General features: G+C 44.9%; 1 protein-coding gene across 1 annotated transcript in view; it reads left to right on the forward strand.

Annotated features, from left to right (window-relative positions):
• The window catches only part of LOC137571252 (cytochrome P450 2K4-like), a 51032-nt gene extending 45223 nt beyond the window's left edge, over window positions 1-5809 (forward strand). The window contains exons 8-10 of the mRNA XM_068280128.1: window positions 1282-1466; window positions 2821-2962; window positions 4837-5809. Of these exons, the coding sequence (XP_068136229.1) occupies window positions 1282-1466; window positions 2821-2962; window positions 4837-5018 (509 nt within the window). The 3' untranslated portion in view covers window positions 5019-5809. The remainder of the gene's footprint in view (window positions 1-1281; window positions 1467-2820; window positions 2963-4836) is intronic.
• The last annotated feature ends 16044 nt before the right edge of the window (window positions 5810-21853 follow it).

The following is a 21853-nucleotide window of genomic DNA, read 5'->3' on the forward strand; positions in this document are numbered from 1 at the left end:
TGCGTATAAATATCCGCGTTACCCGGATAGTGCTATTCGGATTTGCAAAGAAATCCGGAATCCGAATTTGAAGTCCGATAGCTGAAAAAGTTCAGATTATCTGGGTAGTTAGGATATCTGGAATCCAGATGAGCACCACTAGTTAGGTGTGAAGAACGTGGCTTTAGGGTTGAGCATCAGAAAGGGGGGTTTTAGGGTTAGGCATCAAGAAGGGGTGTTTTAGGGTTAGATGGCAAGAAGGGCTGTTTTAGGGTTGGGCGTCAGGAAGTGGGGTTTAGGGTTAGGCATCAGGAATGGTGGTTTTAGGTTTAGGCGTCAAGAAGGGTTTTAGGGTTAGGTGTCAAGAAGGTGCGTTTTAAAGTTAGGTGTCAGAAAGGTGGTTTTAGGGTTAGGCATCAGGAAGGGGGGTTTTAGGGTTAGGCATGAGGAAAGGAGGGTTTAGGCTTAGGCATCAAGAAGGGGTGTTTTAGGGTTGGATGTCAAGAAAGGGAGTTTTAGGGATGGGCGTCAGGAAGGGGGGTTTCAGGGTCAGGCATCAGGAATGGTGGTTTTAGGGTTAGGCGTCAAGAAGGGGGTTTTAGGGTTGGGCAACAGGAAGGGGGGTTTCCGGGTTAGGCACCAGGAAGGGAGGTTTTAGCATTAGGTGTCAAAAAGGGCGCTTTAGGGTTAGGCATCAGGAGGTCATAACAAATATATCGTCAACATATCTGCACCAGTGAGGATATGGTCCAGATAACCGTCTACAAAAAATTGTTGTTCCCAACTCCCCAGGTAAAGGTTAGCGTATGACGGGACACGGATTGTCCTCATTGTCATTGAGAATTTATATGATAGCTTCTGAAATCGGAGTATCACTGCTCTTCAGGGTGCATTCACACTATACCGTGGCATTGCGGAATAATTCTACACGTCAGTTAAATGCCAATACAATTCTATGGGCCTATTCACGTGTCTATCTCGTAATGGATTGTGTTATTCTAACTTGTTGTTTGCAGGTTTGGAATTAACGTGTATGGTATAACACGCCCAGTGTGTATTGTAGTCCACATATATTAAACTGCATGCATTATGCAACGCACACAGTTTGATTCAAGCCTAACATTTGAAATTGATGTACAAAAACTTTTTAATACTTACTTTTCCTTTTGTGTCGACATGTGCAGCAGAATCATTAACTCTGGGTGGCTATTAGGGTTTGTTTACAGCACAGATAACTCCGCAGCGACTACACCAAACATTGCTGAAGTGTCTTTTGACCAAAAGTATGATTGTTGATTACAGAAAACATCCAGAATGAAATAGAGACTGTTATCGGGTCTGCAGTTCCCCAGATGGACCATCGGAAGGAAATGCCCTATACAGATGCTGTCCTACACGAGATCCAAAGATTTGCCAACATTGTACCCTTAAACCTTCCATATGCCATGACCCAAGATGTCACTCTTAAGGGCTATGTCATACCAAAGGTAACCAGCACAGCTAGTTCAGTGCTATCTTCCTGACTTACTAGCAGAGATAAACAGATGAGTTAGACAGAACTAGAGATAATAGTAACATGGCCGGATTTCAAGCAAGGCCACAAAGGCCATGGCCTATGGCACTAGGAAGGCAAGGGGCGGGCTGTGGCTGGCACTGGCAGTTAGCCTGACGAACATTTGCAGCAGTCAGGTGAATGCCCGACCATGCTATTCCTAATAGCAGCCAGAGCTGGTCCGCACTCCGCAGCTACCCTGCTTCTCAGAACTAGCACATGGTGGTGGGTGGGTACCCATGACTGGGTGTGGCATTTGGGGATGAATGAGCAGCAATTGGGCACTTATAGTGGTTTCTGAGCTGCCTATCATTCAAAGAAACGTGCCACTTACCGAGGACCTTACAATGTAATTCCTGCCATTGTGTCACTAACTGTCCTTAGATGAGTGTAAAATGCAATCCCTGCCATCATGTCACTAAATATTATCAGAAGAGTTTACAGTCTAATCTCTCCCATCATGTCACTAACGGTACTCAGAGGAGATTACAGTCTAATCCCTGCCATGTTGTCTGTCCAGGGGCAGTTGATAATAGTGTCCTTGGGCTGTAAAAAGTAAAAAATCCGGCCCTGAACTAGTAATACATAGTATTGGAATTGATGGAAAATGTATGGGGCCATTCAAAGGTTTGTAAACAATTTGCTTTAAATTTTATTGAAAGCTGGGTTAAGAAGCAGGCAAAGACCCACGAAACGTGTTAATATGAACTACACCTCCTACCTCCAGGCAACTTTTCAACAAATAAACATTTTTATTGGGATGCCTCCTCCATCTTTATATATTTATAAATAAGTTGTAGCTCAGTCTGTGTAGCCTCGGGAATCGAAGCAGGTGGTTTTGGCGCATGGTGTGCAGCGCCAAGTGACGAAACTAGGCGCCACCATAGCAGTAATGATATACTGTGCGGGGTGCGTAAGGGTAATTCAAGGCTTCAAAAATCGCCGGACCCCAAATTAATCCTCCCTCCTAGTTGCTACAACTCAGAGAAGGGACAGTATTTTACGTCGCCAGGGATTTAAGTGGCAGCAAGGTGAGCCGTCATAGCTTACCCTGCACTGGCGGCCCTTACCCTCCCAACCCTGAAAATTCTCTTGAAAGTGTGCCAGCACTGATATGGGGCTTAAATTTACTGAATTTGGGGTCATGCACGATGCAACTTTTTTCCCCTCTGACTATGTTTTTCAGTATACGCAAAGTGTGAAACTAACCCTAGTAGTTGATCTGTTGTTTTGGAGTTGTTTTTACGTAGAGTAATATGCACCCCACCTATTGTGTTTTTTCTCTACAGGGAACCTACGTGATTCCTCTACTTGCGTCTGTGCTGAGAGACGAGAATCACTTTGAAAAGCCCAACGAGTTCAACCCGAACCATTTCCTGGATTCAAATGGACGTTTCATGAAAAAAGAAGCATTTCTGCCATTTTCTGCAGGTATTTATGTATTCCCTGAATTACTGGTGCACTGGCACAGTACAAAGGGTGCCAGAGACAGCATGGGGCGGGGGGACGGGGACTGCCTCCAGCATGAATATGTATTATTCAATCTGTAAGACATGCAGGGCCATATGTAATTTACTTTTTCTCCAAAATTTTCTCCTAGGAGATACTTTTTCATCCTCGATTTAAAATAACTTTTTAGCACTTTACAATGGAAAAACTATCAAAAAGTAGGTGTAAAAGTACTGTCAAAATTGTTAAGTGACTTCTGACATTATCAGAAGTCCCTGTTTTGCAGCACAGCAAGAGTTAACAAAAAAAAAGGTTTGACTTGTTATCAATGCAAAAGAGCTTGTTGACAGCTTGTCAAATTCAGTCCGCTTTCCTGAACAGTAAATAGAAGCCAAAACAGCTGAGAAAAAGTAAGATAATGATTCTAATGATGTTTTACTGCAATAAAGTTTTGTTTTCTTTTTATCTTAACAAAGCAAAGTGTGGATTCTAAACAGTAGCTGCGGCAGTCTGATGCAATCTTAAAAATTAAGTTATAAAACTGAAAATAAAGATATAGACTCTTTTCTATACTACTAGTGTTATATTTATCATGCATACTCTACATACAATTTATTATCACATAAGTTTATTTTCACTTCAGGTTCACTTTAATGCATCCATGATTATAGTGCCCCCATTAGTGCTCCCTTAGTTATAGTGTCTCCATCATTGCAATACCCTGCCATTAGTACTACTCAGTCTGTTTTAGTGTCCACAGCTATGGTGCCCTCAATTATAATATCCTCCGTTATATTGTTATACTGCCTTCCATTACAGTGCTCCTCATAATAATGGCACTGAAATAATAGGTAAAAAAATATGGGTTTTCCACCAAATTAACCTCCCTGGCGGTTAATTTTTTTTGCCAAATTGGCAAAAATCCTTTAAAAAAAAAAAAAAAAAAAATTTTGTTTCATGTAAAGCTACCAGAGTGGTAGCTACATGAAACACCACTAGAGGGCGCATGTGTCCCTCTAGTGCGATCGTCGCCGGCATCTATAGCAAACAGGGGAACGCGTATATAACGCGTTCCCCTGTTTGGCTTCTCCTGTCGCCATGGCGACGATCGGGATGACGTCATGGACGTCAGCCGACGTCCTGACGTCAGGCACACCCGATCCAGCCCATAGCGCTGCCCGGAACTCATTGGTCTGGGCAGCGCTGGGCTCTGGCGGGGGGCCCCTCTTTCACTGCTGCGTGCGGCCGATCGCCGCAGAGCGGCGGCAATCAAGCTGTGCGCGCGGCTAGCAAAGTGCTGGCTGCGCGCACAGCACTTTACAGCATGGAAATCGCCCCACCAGGGGCTGAGATCTCCCCCTGCGCGGCATAGCCCGAGCTCAGCTTACCGCCAGGGAGGTTAATTATGGTTGGCTGCTGCACATTTGGTATGGTGATTGCTGCACTCTTCTCTGGCTACTCTGGCCTTGCTGTCCTACAGGGGCGTAACTAGAAATCACTGGGCCCCCCTGTGAAACTTTGGATGCGCCCTCCCCCCCCCAGCTGTTGTTGCTGGAGGGAGGGGCGCTGATGGTAGCCTGAGGTGAGGGTGGGAGGAGTTGGACCCCCCCCCCCGCTTTAGTTTGTGCCTGCTGCTCCCCCTTCCTGCGATGCGCCCTCCTGCCCCTAAAAATGGCCCGGGAGGGTCCCAGAGCCAGGACCTCCCTCCTCACAGGATTCTCCCCTTCTCCCGTTGAGGGCCCCCCTGCTGGCTGCATCCCTTGCAGGGGCTATTTTTACGCCCCTGTTCTCCTATTATATATTTGGATTTGTGCATGATAGTGGGATTCATATAATGGTAAATTTCTTTTTTCCAGGTAAGAGAAGTTGTGCCGGTGAGAACCTGGCTAAAATGGAGCTGTTCCTCTTCTTCACAACTTTACTGCAAAACTTCACCTTCCAGGCCCCTCCTGGGGCAGAACTTGACCTCACCCCGGCAGTTGGCTTCACAGCTCCTCCTATACGCCATGAGATTTGTGCGGTGGCTCGCACCTTCTAAGATCAAGGGGAAGAAACCGCTACAATCTTTCACCCATGTCATGCGGTGCCGAAATCCAGTAAGAGCAGAAAGTCGACTTAGGAGTAATATCTGCATACTATGCAGGTGATATCCAAATGGTTTTATTGAGTAACAATGAGGCAAGATAAAAAGGATTTTTATATCTCATCTTGTTGTTACTCAATAAAACCATTTGAATGTCACCTGCCGGAGTGTGCGGATACTACCTCTAATGCTGGGGATACACGGTAGGTTTATGTACCGTGTATCGACCAGCTAATCTGGCCAACTGATAACATTCAGCTGGCCCGATCAAGCCGCTTGACTCCCGCCCGCTCGATTCCCCGCCGGCGGACAACGGCAGGGAATCGAGCGGTGATAAGGAAGCGCCAGCGGGGACGAGTGGCAAACGATCCGCGGGGACGCGGCTGGGGTCGATACAGCGGCTAATCGGCCACCGGATCGACCCGTGTATTCCCTGCATTAGTTGACTTTTGAACCTTATAGGGCAAGATTTACACTATGCAGAGGAGTAACTTAATCTACCAGAATCTGAGATAAATACAAGAAAGAGCTCATCACAATCTTCACAATTTTTACACCACAAAACGCGTGTGCAGATAAGACAAGGCGAAATCTAAAACTACTAAACAATATAGAAAAACAAATAACAACCTTTTTAGACTTTATACTTTCTTACCAGAAGAACAAACTATTTTGTATCATAAAATATAAATACCTATAAACATCCAGTAAAGTCTAATCATGAAATAAAGTATATGTGAAAATGTTTTATTTGTCAAATTACTTCTGATTCTCTCAAGCCAGTCCTGTTATTCATATGGCTGCTCAAACAGTTAATTTGGGCGCCAGCAGAGTCATAGCTATGGGTGGGCAAAGGGGACCTGTCCCCGGGCACAGCACTGTGAGGGTGCTCAGTACAGCCGTTGTGCCCCCACATGCATGAAAGGTGGCTCGCTGGCTGTCTGAAGAGCCCCTGCTTCTCTTCCTCCCTCTGCAGAGGAGCGCAGAAGCGTTAGCAACAGAAAAAGGGATCAGTTTAAACGGGCGCCTGAGCTGCCTGTATAAAAACGGCGCCTCCATAGACATCAATGTTATTTCTGCAAATATCAGCTACAAGGTGGTGAAAAGGGCGCCCGAGTTTTGATATAGGCTACAAGCGGGCACCCCTTGGTAGCCCATATTTTATTCAGCTATAAGGTTTTCGGCTACAGTAGGGCACCCCTTTGTAGCCCATATTTTTATTTGGCTATAAGGTTTTCGGCTACAGTAGGGCGCCCCTTTGTAGCCCATATTTTTTATTCGGCTACAAGGTTTTCGGCTACAAGGTTTTTGATTCTGCTACAAAAGGCACCCCTTTGTAGCCCATATTTTTTATAAATTTAATAATAATTGATAATAAAGCTTCTTTCGTTTTTAGTAATAATACCACTCAGGTATGCAAATAAACTGCTTAAAGAGCAACTGAAGCAAAAAAAATGATGATATTATGATTTGTATGTGTAGCACAGCTAAGAAATAAAACATTAAGATCAGATACATCAGTGTGATTGTTTCCAGTACAGGAAGAGTTGAGAAACTCCAGTTGTTATCTCTATGCAAACAAGCCATTAAGCTCTCCAACTAAGTTAGTCCTGGAGAGCAGGGACGGATCTAGACCAAGTTGCCCCAAGTTGCGCCTGGGGCAAGGTCAGGTTTTGGCGCCTAAACTGCCATTCCCCATCCAATTTTGCCGCCTTTTTAAGAATTCAACAAACCGCGCCTGGGGCAAGGGACCCGCTTGCCCCCCCCTAGATCCGTCCCTGCTGGAGAGGGCTGTTATCTGACTTTCATTATCTCAACTGTTCCTGGACTATTTACTTTTCCTCTGCTAGAGGAGAGGTCATTACTTCACAGACTGCTCTGAAAGAATCATTTTGAAATCTGAGTGTTGTGTAATGTGCACATATTATAGAATGATGCAATGTTAGAAAAAACACTATATACCTGAAAATAAAAGTATGAGAATATTTTCTTTGCTGCTAATCTTCTAGTAATTATTCATAGTACATAACCAATTCACTATATCATATTTTTTTTTCGCTTCAGTGTCTCTTTAAGTGATGTAAGTCTTTGGTTGTTTTTAAGGGCATTCAAAGCTTGTTTTTCCAATGCATTTTACACATTAGTCCTAAACGATCTACAAAAACTCAACATTCACACACATTCCCCACCCTCCAACTTCACATTATTGGAAGCCCTGAATGCCCTTAAAAACAACCAGGAAATTATTATCAAGCCAAGGGTGGCGGGATAGTAATACTCAATAAAACAGATTACCTTGAAGAAGCCCACAGATTACTTGACAATCCCAACCATTACATCAAAGTAGACTCAGATCCCACCATGGAATAGAATACCTCACTTAAAGGGAACCTGTACTGAGTAAAATTATTTAAAATAAACACATGAGGTAACTTCAAATGAATATTACATAGTTACCTTGCCATCAGTTCCTCTCAGAAGCTCACCATTTTCTTCTGACAATGATCCCTTCCAGTTCTGTCAACATTTTGTCAGAAGTGAAATATATCAGTTGCTGTCAGTTATATATCAGTTGCTGTCAGTTACAGCTGAGAGGAGAACTGATGTGTCCATGTTTCCCTATGGCTCAAGTGGCCAATATTACAGTTTAACTGTGTGCTGACCAGGAAGCTGTTATGGGGTAATGGCCATTTTCAAAATGGAGGACGGAGAATTCCATTGATCACAGTGGACAAACAGGACACAGGAGAGGAGAAAGAGATTGAGAAGTGGACTACACTGCAGGTAAGTATGACTTGTGTATGGTTATTTTGACTTTTAATTTTCAGTACAGGTTTTCTTTAAGTAGTTTATTAATGATGCATACCTGAGTGGTAGTATCACTAAAAAACGAAAAGTTTTAATATCAATTACCATCCTAAAACACAATTTTTCTACTATCTCCCAAAATACATAAAACTCTAACAAAACCCCAGGCAGACCCATCATTTCCGGTATAGAATCAGTCACACGCAATCTGTCCTGTTTTATCGATCAACACTTACAGTTACATGTTCAATCCTTACCTTCATATCTCAAAGATTTTCAACATTCGATCCAACTATTACAACAGACCTCTTGGGACGCAGACTACATCTGGTTAACATGTGACATAACCTCACTTTACACCAATATCCCATGCCCATTTGGCCTTAGAGCATTAGAACATTTCCTCTCCTCTAACCCCACCATGCCTTACACCCAACAACAATTTCTTATACAGTGTGCAGAATTCATCTTACAACATAATGCTTTCTCCTTCTCAGAGGTACTACAATGGGGAGCTCATTTGCATCCTTATATGCTAATCTTGATCTGGGATACCTTGAGCATCGAAAATTATCAAAACCACATCCATTTACAAAAAATATTGTACTGTACAGAAGATATATAGAAGACAATTTTCATTTGGAAGGGTGACCTGATTGAAATACCCCTTTTCATAGATTTCCTCAATGCCAATCCTGCAGGTTTACAGTTCACCTCTCAACACCACTCCCCTTCCATTGATTTTCTAGACATGGTCCTATTCATAGATGCTAACCTTACTAAGACGAAAACCCACTTCAAGAAAGTTGACGTGAATACATTTATACATGTTGGCAGTTTCCAACACCGGCCCTGGACCACCAACACTTCTTACAGTCAATATAAAAGGATCTTTAGGAATTGTACAGACGTTTAAGACTTTGACATCCAATCAACCATTTTAACAAAGGCATTCATGGAGCGGTGTTACCCGAAAAAATCATTCAAGGATTCAAAACGAAAGGCCACCATTGAGCACCCCACCTCTTCCTCTAGTGATAAGGCCAACCCTACTGTATTTCCAAGGTTTATTACAGGTTTTAGCACTCAACACAAGCAAATACAATCTACATTACAGAATAGATGGCAGATCCTACTCCAAGATCCCCATCTTACATCATCATTACCTAAGGCCCCAATCCTCACCTTTAAGAGAGCACCCAACCTCCGCAACCTTCTAACACCTAGCAAACTATGGCTCCCCAACCAGAATCCCCATTACCCTGTGTGAGAATCCGCTCAGCTGCCTGCGCAGGCAGGCAGCCTTTTGACCATTGTTTAGGTTTGCATGCTGCAGGACTCTGGAAAGGAGACCTTCTGTCAGTTGTGCAGCTTGTGTTGCTGAGGAATTTGCATACATTAGTCATGCAAATCCCTTACCTGCCTTCTTTTGATGGCTGGCACTATAAAAGCATTCTGCTCCCAGAATGCTTTGCTGGACATTTCCCTTTCATGGTCTGTTCTTGATGGACACTCCTGGAGTGTCAGCCATTCCCGTTTGTTAAAGTTATCTTAGTGTAATTTGTGGGAATGCACTAGGCAGTTTCCCTAGTGCAGTTAGGATTGCATTATCTGTTTTGCCTGTTCCGTCTGTCTTGTGTTTGGATCGCACAAGCCCTAGCGCTAGCGGCTGTGGATCCTTCTGATTGAGTCTGGAGTGTAGGTTTGAACAGCGGTTGATTCTGCCTACCTCATCTGTTCTGTCTCCTGGGATCGCACTAGCCACTTTTCGCTAGCGCTGTGGATCCTTCTGTTCTGTCTCCTGGGATCGCGCTAGCCACTTTTCGCTAGCGCTGTGGATCCTTCTGTTCTGTCTCCTGGGATCGTGCTAGCCACTTTCCGCTAGTGCTGTGGATCATTCTGTTCTGCTACTCTGTACCTGGATCGCGCTAGCCACTTTCGCTAGTGCTGTGGATCCTATCTCTCGCTTGTCCCTGTTTTCGTGTGTCTGTCTTGTCTGATACGAACGATTGCTGTAGGCTCGGTGAGGTAACCGTTAAGCAAGCGCTCACGTTCTCTGTTTCGTGTTTGTCTGTCTTTGGTTAGTTAGGCGTGCTTGTCTCTGTTGTGCGTAACACGCGGAGACCGCGCACGAACGCGTGCACTGTTGCGAATGAGTGCGGTGTTCGCATTCAGCTAGCATTTGTTATTTTCCTTATCTTTCTCTTTGTATGATTTTCTGTGCCTTTGCTACCCTTGTGCGCTGTCCTGCTCTGTCTTGTGTCTCTATCGGCAATCGCCAATCTTGCGATTGCGTTCCCACTTTGTTTCCGCTGTTGTGTGTTCACTGTCGCTGGGTGGTGGCTAGTTTGGTGCACACACATACATCCTGTCCCTGTGCTCTTTCTCTTTAAGGGCTCTTCTGCCCCGTTTATCGGGTTCTGTACAATTCCCAACTGGCATCTGTGGCTGTGCAGCGGCGGTGTTCGCCTGCACTCCACAGCGCCATCTGCCGGTGGGAATTGCCCTCTGCGGGTGCATAGCACCTAGCCTGGGTTTCCCAAAATTATACACTGGTGGAGGGTTATCGTTGTGTCAGTGCGCGTCTTGTGCGCTGACCACGAAAACGACCCCGCCATTGTTACACCCTGCAACCAATCCAGGATCTTTCCCCTGCAATAGACCCACATGTCTAGCCTGCCAATTCATTAACTCCACCAATAACTTTAGGTCAAAAGTTACACAAATAGAATATTCCATTAAACAACCTATCTCCTGTATCTCGAAAAATGTGATCTACATAATCTCTTGTCCATGCAAATACCAATATGTGGGTCATACCACCCAAACAATACGGAATAGGGTGGGACAACACAAAAGAAACATTTTGAAACACTATCTTCTTCACAGTGTATCGCACCACTTTGGTTCCTGTCACAAAATAGCAACCCTCACCTGTTCACAATCACACTCATAGAATCCATTCAGTAACTTAACATTAATGTGTTTGAGGTCCTGTGGAGCAAGGAGATGTACTGGATACAGATTCTAAAAACACTCACGCCTGAGGGCCTTAACGAACAACTTGAAAAAATCTTCCAACCCAGACATCTACCATTAGTTACTCAAAACTAAAACGTCATAGTGGCATTAAAGTGAACCAGAGATGAAAAACATAAAAATGTTATACATACCTGGGGCTTCCTCCAGCCCCATAAGCTCCGATCGCTCTCACGCCGCTGTCCTCCGCTGCCCGCAGCTATGAGAACCGGGTCCCCGCTCTTCCGTCAGTCGGAGCCAGTCTAAGCGCAAGAGAAGTGCGCTCTCCAGCGGCTGCTGGAGAGATACATAGAGGGCGCACTTCTCCTTCCTAGCTGGCTCCGATGACGTCAGTGAAGGGATTCGGTTCTCGTAGCTGCCTGCAGCTGAGAACGGCGGCGTGGAAGCGATCGGAGAGTATGGGGCTAGAGGAAGCCCCAGGTATGTAGAAAATCTTTTTGATTACCATGTCTCTGATTTCCTTTCATATTATTATTATTGTTGTTGTTGTTATTATCTTTTATTGGTCCTCTACTTTAGTCCTACCTTTTATTGCCCGTTGGGCTACCTATTAATGTTGGTCGCCTATTATCTGTATTTTTTACATTCTGCTTGTTTTTTATCATTTCTAACAACTATTGGTTTGTATACGTATATTGGTTGTATTCTATATTTGTATCATATATTTCTTTATGCAAATTGCGCTCCAAACTGGCAATATATTCATCTTTGGTTGCATACATATATTTAAAAATATCAACACCCACCAATAGAATTCTTCTATCCCTTATGCAGACCACTATGACTATATTGTATGTTACTCATGATGCTGTTTTTCCTTTTGCCTGGCAGGTGTCACTATAACAACATACAGTATACCGAATACACAGTGCTCCATTTTATTTCACCTATACACTACTTTTAACTTGTCCAACTTTTTACATTTTAAAACCTCCTTGGCGGTTATTTTTTTTTTTTCCTAATTTAAAAAAATCCTTTTTTTTTTAATTTTTTTTTTGTTTCATGTAAAGCTACCAGAGTGGTAGCTACATAAAACACCACTAGAGGGCGCATGTGGCCCTCTAGTCCGATCGTCGCCGACACTAATAGCAAACAGGGGAACGCGTATATAACGCGTTCCCCTGTTTGGCTTCTCCTGTCGCCATGGCGACGATCGGGATGACGTCATGGACGTCAGCCGACGTCCTGACGTCAGGCACACCCGATCCAGCCCATAGCGCTGCCCGGAACTCATTGATCCGGGCAGCGCAGGGCTCTGGCGGGGGGGCCCTCTTCAGCCGCTGCGTGCGGCCGATCGCCGCAGAGCGGCGGCGATCAAGCTGTGCGCGCGGCTAGCAAAGTGCTGGCTGCGCGCACAGCAATTTACAGCGCACAAATCGCCCCACCAGGGGCTGAGATCTCCCCCTGCGCGGCATTGCCCGAGCTCAGCTCGGGCTTACCGCCAGGGAGGTTAATAAAAGAATATTTACACTAATAATCCGGCTCCCATCCACCCTTCCGATTCCCTCTGATTTGACATTAAACGTTTTACATTCCTCAATCATACCATGATGAATAGAGATGGCCCGAGCGGTTCGTCGGTGAACGGTTCCAGGCGAACTTTCGGTGGTTCGCGTTCGCCAGCGAAGGTGAACTTTTGCGGAAGTTTGGTTCGCCCCGATAGTGCGCCATTAGGGTCAACTTTGACCCTCTACATCACAGTCAGCAGGCACATTGTAGCCAATTAGGCTACACTCTCTCCTGGAGCCACTCCCCCCTTATAAAAGGCAGGCAGCGCTAGCCATTACACTCACTCGTGTACCTGCAGTAATTAGTCAAAGGACAGCAGCTGGCAGACTCTCATAGGGAAAGATTAGTTAGGCTCTTGTAGGCTTGTTAGCTTGCTCCTGGCTGATTGCTATGGCTAAAATAGCACCCCTCAACAGCTCTTTTGAGAGCTAATGTTCTCCTGATTTTTTTTTTTTTTTTTGTGTTGCCCACTGACACTGCATTATACAGCCCTATCTGTTGCAGCTGGACCTTGGTAATTGTTATTACTGTGCCAGCCAGGCCCTCCCTGACGATCTATACTGGGACACCTACCTATGCCTACCTAACTACTGGGGCACCTACTTACCTATACGGGGACACCTACCTATGCCTACCTACCTACCTACCTATACTAGGGCACCTACCTATGCTATGCCTACCTACCTATACTGGGACTCCTACCTATGCCTAGCTAACTACTGGGACACCTACCTATGCCTACCTACCAATACTTGGACTCCTACCTATGCCTAGCTAACTACTGGGGCACCTACCTATGCCTATCTACCTATACTGGGATACCTACCTATGCCTACCTACCTATACTGGGACTCCTACCTATGCCTAGCAAACTACTGGGACACCTACCTATGCCTATCTACCTATACTGGGGCACCTACCTATGCCTATCTACCTATACTGGGACACCTACCTATGCCAATTTACCTATACTGGGACACCTACCGATCCCTACCTACCTATACTGGGACACCTACCTATGCCTATCTACCTATACTGGGACACCTACCTATGCCTACCTACCTATATTGGGGCACCTACCTACATACAAGAAGATAATAAGGTTGTTGCTTCATTGTGGACAGACCAAATTTGATCAGCTGGACAGTCACTGTTGTTCTATCATTGAGCTACCACAGCCCGGTGACCATATGGGCTTGAACACCGCCACGGCATGCACCCTCGCCATGATGCGCACCAGTCCAGCACGGCCGTCACTACGCAAACAGCTGTTTGCGGTGCATTACACAGTGAGTTTGGTGAGTCAGTGTGAAGCAGTACACTAATTACACTACCTGATTGATGTACACACATGCAAGATGTTTGAAAGCACTTTAGGCCTGCAATTTAGCATTCAATGTGATTTCTGCCCTTAAAACGCTGCTTTACGTCAAATCCAGATTTTTCCCCGGGACTTTTGGCGTCTATCCCACTCATCCATGCCCCCCTCCAGGTGTTAGACCCCTTGAAACATCTTTTCCATCACTTTTGTGGCCAGCATAAATGTTTCTAGTTTTCAAAGTTCGCATCCCCATTGAAGTCTATTGCGGTTCGCAAAAGTTCACGCAAACCAAACCTTTTGCGGAAGTTTGAGAACCCGTTTCGCGAACCGAAAATCGGAGGTTCGGCCATCTCTAGTGAGGAACTAAGGGAGAATTCTCTCTGCCCATCCCATATCAAATATGGCATCTGCTGCCCCTACTGTGCCTGCACTAGATGCCATGCGCATCCCCACTTATCAGCCCTCAAACAATATGGCGTCCGCCGTACAATCCCGCGGGGGTGCAGGCGCATGACATGTGGACGCGCCCACTCATACATGTTACTAGGTGCGACGTTTAGGTTGCACCTACTGAATTTGCCCACCCCCCCTTAAACAATTAATGAGCCTACCCCAGATCATATTTAAATGGCCAAGCGACCAGTACCAGTACAGAGGCGTGTGGCCACAGCACAGACCCCTTTTTGGTAAGTTTTTAACTTTCAAACTGCTTGGTTTTTACTCATCACCTAAATGTCCTGCACATTGCACATTATATAATGCTTTGCATGAAACTTTGACTATCCACAAACAGCCACACATGTGAAACTTTTTTAGGCTTCACATTACAAGCTCCAAGAGTACTTTATCTATGGATTAATATAAGCACAAAACCACACTATTGTGGGTACTTTTGTATACTTAGTAACTGAATGGATATACATGTATGTGCAATGTTTACACATTCATGCCTCTAGGTATAATCCTGTATAGATGTATATGCAAAGAATGATCAAAAAAGAGTCCTCAGAAACTGGAAAATGTGTGTGACAGGTGCACAGGTGCACATTGTAATATCCAGTACTGCATATACCTACCTGTTGTGTTCAGTGAACTCACCTCATCACTCCATATACCTACCTGTTGTGTTCAGTGAACCCACCTCACCACTGCATATACCTACCTGTTGTGTACAGTGCACCCACCTCATCAATGCATATACCTACCTGTTGTGTCCAGTGCACCCACCTTATCACTGCATATACCTACCAGTTGTGTTCAGTGAACCCATCTCATCACTGCATATACCTGCCTGTTGTGTTCAGTGAACCCACCTCATCACTGCATATACCTACCTGTTGTGTTCAGTGAACCCACCTCATCACTGCATATACCTACCTGTTGTGTTCAGTGAACCCACCTCATCATTGCATATACCTACCTGTTGTGTTCAGTGAACCCACCTCATCACTGCATATACCTACCTGTTGTGTTCAGTGAACCCACCTCATCACTGCATATACCTACCAGTTGTGTTCAGTGAACCCATCTCATCACTGCATATACCTACCTGTTGTGTTCAGTGAACCCACCACATCACTGCATATAACTACCTGTTGTTTTCAGTGCACCCACCTCATCACTGCATATACCTACCTGCTGTGTTCAGTGAACCCACCTCATCACTAAATATACCTAACTATTTTGTTCAGTGAACCCACCTCTTCATTGCATATATCTACCTGTTGTGTTCAGTGAACCCACCTCATCACTGCATATACCTACCTGTTGTGTTCAGTGCACCCACCTCATCACTGCAAATACCTACCAGTTGTGTTCAGTGAACCCATCTCATCACTGCATATACCTACCTGTTGTGTTCAGTGAACCCACCTCATCACTGCATATACCTACCTGTTGTGTTCAGTGAACCCACCTCATCACTGCATATACCTAACTGTTGTGTTCAGTGCACCCACCTCATCACTGCATATACCTACCAGTTGTGTTCAGTAAACCCATCTCATCACTGCACATACCTACCTGTTGTGTTCAGTGAACCCACTTCATCACTGCATATACCTACCTGTTGTGATCAGTGAACCCACCTCATCACTGCATATACCTACCTGTTGTGTTCAGTGAACCCACCTCATCATTGCATATACCTACCTGTTGTGTTCAGTGCACCCACCTACCTACGTGAGTGCACACAGTGTGATATACACCTACCTACGTGAGTGCACACAGTGTGATATACCACTCCCTGCATACCTGTTAACTGCACCTGTGTGACTGCACATTGTATTAATCAAGTCAGTGCATACCTTTCACTTCATCCCCCCGATATGGACAAAACGGACAAAACAGGAAAGGTAGAGGCAGACTCAGAGGAAGGCCACATGGCAGGTCTGTGCGAGTCATGTTGATGTGGTTTCTTGCGGTCCTGGCCCAAAGTAGATACATGCCATCAACTCCCAAGATTGTCAGGACGGGGTTGACTATTTAACACAGAACACCTCATCTTCCGCAGCCACCAGTGCTACTACAAGCACCACATCCGCTGCATTTGACACTTCACAGGAGTTATTTGGTGGTGAAATCACTGATTCACAGCGACTACTGCAACAACAAGATGGGAGAAGGATTATTGGCAGTGGTACCTTTATTGCGTTGTGCTGAGACATCAGCCTTATACGCATTGTAAAGCATACTTGCCAGCTTGTTCTGCATGTGCTGCATCCTTTCTGCCTTCAAGTGAGTTGGTAACATGTCCACCACTTTGTGCCTATACCGAGGGTCTAGTAGAGTTGCCACCCAGTACAGGTTATTCCCCTTGAGTTTTTTGATACGGGGGTCCTTCAACAGGCTGGAAAGCATGAAAGACGCTATCTGCACAAAGTTGGATCCAGACATACTGGAGGCAGGCAAGGACAGGACGCTCCAGCGATCTCATGGTGATGTCGAACATGCTGACATTCTTTAGTCCAATGCCTCGCCTTAGCCCTTCCGGATCCACCCTCCACCAATGCCTTGACTGGCAGGTAGCCGACTACCTGACCTTGAGTGTGGATGTAGACACTGTGAGCAGCGGTGAACCCTTGGACTACTGGGTGCGCAGGCTTGACCTGTGGCCAGAGCTGTCCCAATTTGCCATCCAACTTCTGTCTTGCCCTGCTTCAAGCGTCCTGTCAGAAAGGACCTTCAGTGCAGCTGGAGGCATTGTCACTGAGAAGAGAAGTAGCCTAAGTCACAAAAGTGTTCAGTACCTGACCTTTATCAAAATGTATGAGGCATGGATCCCAGGGGGCTTGACTAAGTCAGTCCCCACACACAGCATCTCTGCCTGTATGCCGTGTGACTGGCTGCCTGCCCCAAGACTAAGTTGCTCCCCAGAGCCACACAGCATCTCTGCCTGCAGGCCGCTTGCCTTCTTCGCCACCACCAACAGGGTCCAGGACTCTAGGCGGATTCCTGAATTTATAAGGCCACTGCTTGCAGCGGCTGCTATACTAATTTTTCTGATGCGCGTACATGCCTGCCTAATTTTTCTGGCTGCACTGCAGCTGCAACAACAAAACAAAAGTCATGTACATGTGCCCATTCCCCTTCGTGATCATTACCTTGCCGTGGTGAGGGGGCTTGCGTATCACAATGAAGCAATGATTGCCAGCTATATGAGTGTCTCGGGGGGTGACTTACCAAAGATAATAAGGTCGTTGCTTCATTGTGGACAAACCAAATGTGATCAGCTGGACAGTCAATGTTGTTCTATCATTGAGCTACCACAGCACGCCTGGGCTTGAAAACCGCCATGGCCTTCACTCTTGCCATGGTGCGCACCAGTCCAGCACGGCAGTCACTAGACAAACAGCTGTTTGCGGTGTGTTACACAGTGAGTTTGGTGTGTCAGTGTGAAGCAGTACTCTAATTACACTCCCCGATTGATGTATACACATGCAAGATGTTTTAAAGCACTTTAGGCCTGCAATTTAGCATTCAATGTGATTTCTGCCCTTAAAACGCTGCTTTGCGTCCAATCCAGATTTTTCCCCGGTACTTTTGGCATGTATCCCACTCCACCATGCCCCCCTCCAGGTTTTAGACCTCTTGAAACATCTTTTCCATCACTTTTTTGGCCAGCATAATTTTTTCTAGTTTTCAAAGTTCGCCTCCCCATTGAAGTCTATCTCCTAGAATCGGAGGTTCGGGCCATCTCTAGGTAAGGCGTGAGGCCTTACCTAATCCCCACTGTCCGCTGCTGTATGTAATGTCCATTGGAACCAAATAAAGGTTTGTTTAAGGGCACAGTGCCTCTCTTTTCTCTCCTGAATCTTTGTCGTGTTTTATTTTTTAGCTGTACTACACATACAAATCATTATATCATAGGTTTTCATTTTCACTTCGGATTCCCTTTGTACTTGTCAGTCAAGCTTTCTACTGACAATACAGGTTAGACCTGCTAATACACATAATCTAGACTTAGGCGGTTGCGTAGTACCCTCAAAGCTATCTGTGGACTGTGAGGAAGGGAAGCAGCAGAGGCAGATTTTTCAGCAAGAAGGAGCACTTATAAGGTACGTGTTTTTAAGTGTTGATAATTATTATCTCACCTTGGGAGCTTTAACTGTGCATGACTGTAAGCAGTAAAAATCAACGTAGTAGGATGCCCCGGTGCTTGTACCTGCAGCTTTTGTCATTTCTGTGCATGCGCTTTTTTTGAGTGTGCACTTGCTCCCTCCTTATTCCCTGTTGTGATTGACTGTATTCAGGTAAGGAACAGATTAAGTTTATTCACATAATAGGCACAGGTTTAAAAGTACAGAATCTTTGTTCCTCCCATCCACACCTTGAAAGTTGTAGACAGCTGCCAAGAATCCAGAGTGTGAACAGAAGCCCTTGACCTCCGTGCTTTGCCTGCCCTGGTGGACCGTTTTGGACGAGCGCAGGCTTAGAGCTATGTTCTCCCCACTCACACGGCTCCCTCTAGTTACACCCCTTTTTGCTCCTAAATATAGCTAAGACCACAGAGCTTATTGTGGATTTTAGAAAGAAGGAAGATGATATTCAGTCCCTTATTATTAATGGAAATATTGTAGAGAGGGCCACAGACATTTGGTTTTTGGGAGTTACTCTTAGAGAGGACTTAACTTGGGGGTCACATATTGCTGAAGTAGTGAAAAAGGCACAGAAGAGGTTATATTTTTTAAGGGTGCTTAGGAAGAATAATATTCCTGAGAAATTGTTGGTGTCTTTTTACCGCAGTACAGTAGAGAGTGTCTTGGTCTACAGTCTCTGTACATAATTTTACCGCAGTACAGTAGAGAATGTCTTGGTCTACAGTCTCTGTACATAATTTTACCGCAGTACAGTAGAGAATGTCTTGGTCTACAGTCTCTGTACATAATTTTACCGCAGTACAGTAGAGAGTGTCTTGGTCTACAGTCTCTGTGCATGGTTTTACTGCAGTACAGTGGAGAGTGTCTTGGTCTACTGTCTCTGTATGTAATTTTACCGCAGTACAGTAGAGAGTGTCTTGGTCTAACAGAGTAACCAAGCAGCTCAGGGTGACCCAAACTACTAGGAATGTATAGGTGGATAAAAGGAACCAAAAAGCCCTCCTACTGAAAAAAGCAAAGCTTGGTGTAATTTGCCTTCTTAAGTTTGGCCTTCTTAAGCTTGGTGTAATTTGCCTTCTTAAGAAGGCAAATTACACCAAGCTTTGCTTTTTTTTTTTAGTAGGAGGGCTTTTTGGTTCCTTTTATCCCCCTATACATTCCTAGTAGTTTGGGTCACCCTGTGCTGTTTGGTTACTCTGTTGTACAGGTCCAAGCCCTATCCCATACAGTCATATCAATCCCTACCATGTACTGATGAGGACCAAAAGTTCGAAACAGGCTGTCTACATGTGGGTTTGACATGGCTGTGTAAAACTATAGGCTGTGTAAAAAGCAATAGGCTTGCTATACACCAGCGGTTCTAGATGCTTGCTTGGCTTAACAAGGGCAAAAAGGGATAATTTGCATATTCAGTAGTAGTGCATTGTGGGTAACCACAAATGTTCACTTATAGCTAAATTATTGCAAATGTCGAGGCGCATGCGCGACGTCACGGAGATGGCAGCCTAGGATCTGAGCTCCGGCCCACAGCTCTCTGAGAAGAGCCACTATCCGCATCCCTAAGCCTCAGAACCGCACGGCTCTAACCGGATCAGATGCTCTAAGACTCCCTCCACCTGATGGCCGCAAAGGGATCCCTCAAATCGCCGCAGACTCCGGGCACAATGGATCGCTTCCTCCGCCCCGCGCACACCCAAGATGGCGCCGATCAGCCAGACCACGCTGACAACACCCCACAGGCCAGTATAACGCCAGACACTGCACCGGTCACTGCAGCTTTCCTAGAATCTACACTAGATAGGCACTGTAAAGCCATGCATGACTCCCTACAGAATCTATTCTTATCTGCCATAAAAGACATGAAGGCAGACATAATAAGCCTGGGGGAACGCACTAGCGCCCTGGAGGACAAAGTCATCACTTTCTCTCAGAAGCAGTCAGCCATAGAGGATGAACAATCTATAATACAGTCAGACCTGAAAGCAATCCGCACTACACAGGAAGACTTTGAAAATAGGGAAAGGAGACAGAATCTGAGGGTGAAAGGGGTCTCCATGTCAGTCAAGCCTGACCAAATTAAGCCACACTTGCTGGAACTATTCAAATCGATTCTACCTGAATTTACAGATGAGCTATGGCGCATGGACAGAGCCCACAGGTCCTTAGGGGAACGTCAGCCCCACAGCCAAAGGCCTAAAGACATCATAGTCCGGATGCACTACTATGAAGCTAAAGATCAAATGGAAGTCCGCACCACCTCCTTAGGATAAATCTTGTTTATTAGTATCAAAAATACATTAAAAAGAACCAACAGGCAAGACAGTCCGCTGTTTCGGGCTCCTGCCCTTCTTCATGTTGCCAGGTTCTGAATACATGTTCAAACACACCACATATATATACACCAGAGTGACCAATCAGATTCAGTATTCCAAAAGGAGGACCTGATGGGGAACTGCTCATTTAAATACAAAACCACTCCTCTCCATATATCTCTATGAGGCACTAGTATCCTCCTAATAATACATTAGACATATAAGTTACAGATTACACTTTTACTCCATATAGGATAAATGTATCCACAGGCAATATCCCCATTCATCAAGGAGTTCTCCTGGCTATAGATCACATTTACAACATTCAAACAATATATCGTTGGTTTGTAAACAAACAAACCCCCATGGTCATAGCCCAATCAAAACGCTATATGTGTACGCATCACGATCTAAGATACGCCTATATCACGTGACCACTCATGCCGACCAATCAAAAAAGATACGCGTCATATGACGCATATGACGCATATGACGCGGCCAGACGTACGCATAGCCAAACATGCCGACCAATAGGATCAGCCTCATAATGTTAATGGCCATGCAGACGCGCAAAAGCGCCCGAAAAATGCCAAACAAAAGTACGCATTGTTATTACAACCATGTGGACGCGTCTAAATCATAATGAGATATTAAATAAAGGCACGAATGAGTGTCAAATGACGCGGCCAAACATACGCATAGTCAAATAATGTTAGTGGCCATGTAAACGCGCAAAAAACGCGACCAAACATACGCATAGCCAAATAACATTAATGGCCATGCGAACGTAACAAAACGCCTATCAAATGCCGAACAAAAATACGTAATGTTAGTATAGTCATGCAAACGCACCAAAAACGCCGATCAAATGTTTAATAAAGGCATAAAAACCACCCCAAGCGAAAAAAACGCTATATCAAAGGGAAAAATGTGTGACAAATTTAAAATCCAAAATAGCAAATGTGATAATATATAGCCAGAAGGACACACATGATTCTATAGATCTATATTGATTGTTATACTCTGACAATTTTTTAAAATAAATATAACCAAGATTCCTAAGTGAACTGCTATACATACATATATACAACAAGAGCAAACCATCTACCAATCAAGGCGTAAATCATAGTCCCTATTTAATCCTGAATTAATCGTATCCAATTCCCTAATCCACCTAGACTCCATCTTCAAAAGTTTGGACAG

The sequence above is a fragment of the Hyperolius riggenbachi genome, chromosome 4 (assembly GCF_040937935.1).
Source record: "Hyperolius riggenbachi isolate aHypRig1 chromosome 4, aHypRig1.pri, whole genome shotgun sequence".
Classification (NCBI taxonomy): domain Eukaryota; kingdom Metazoa; phylum Chordata; class Amphibia; order Anura; family Hyperoliidae; genus Hyperolius; species Hyperolius riggenbachi.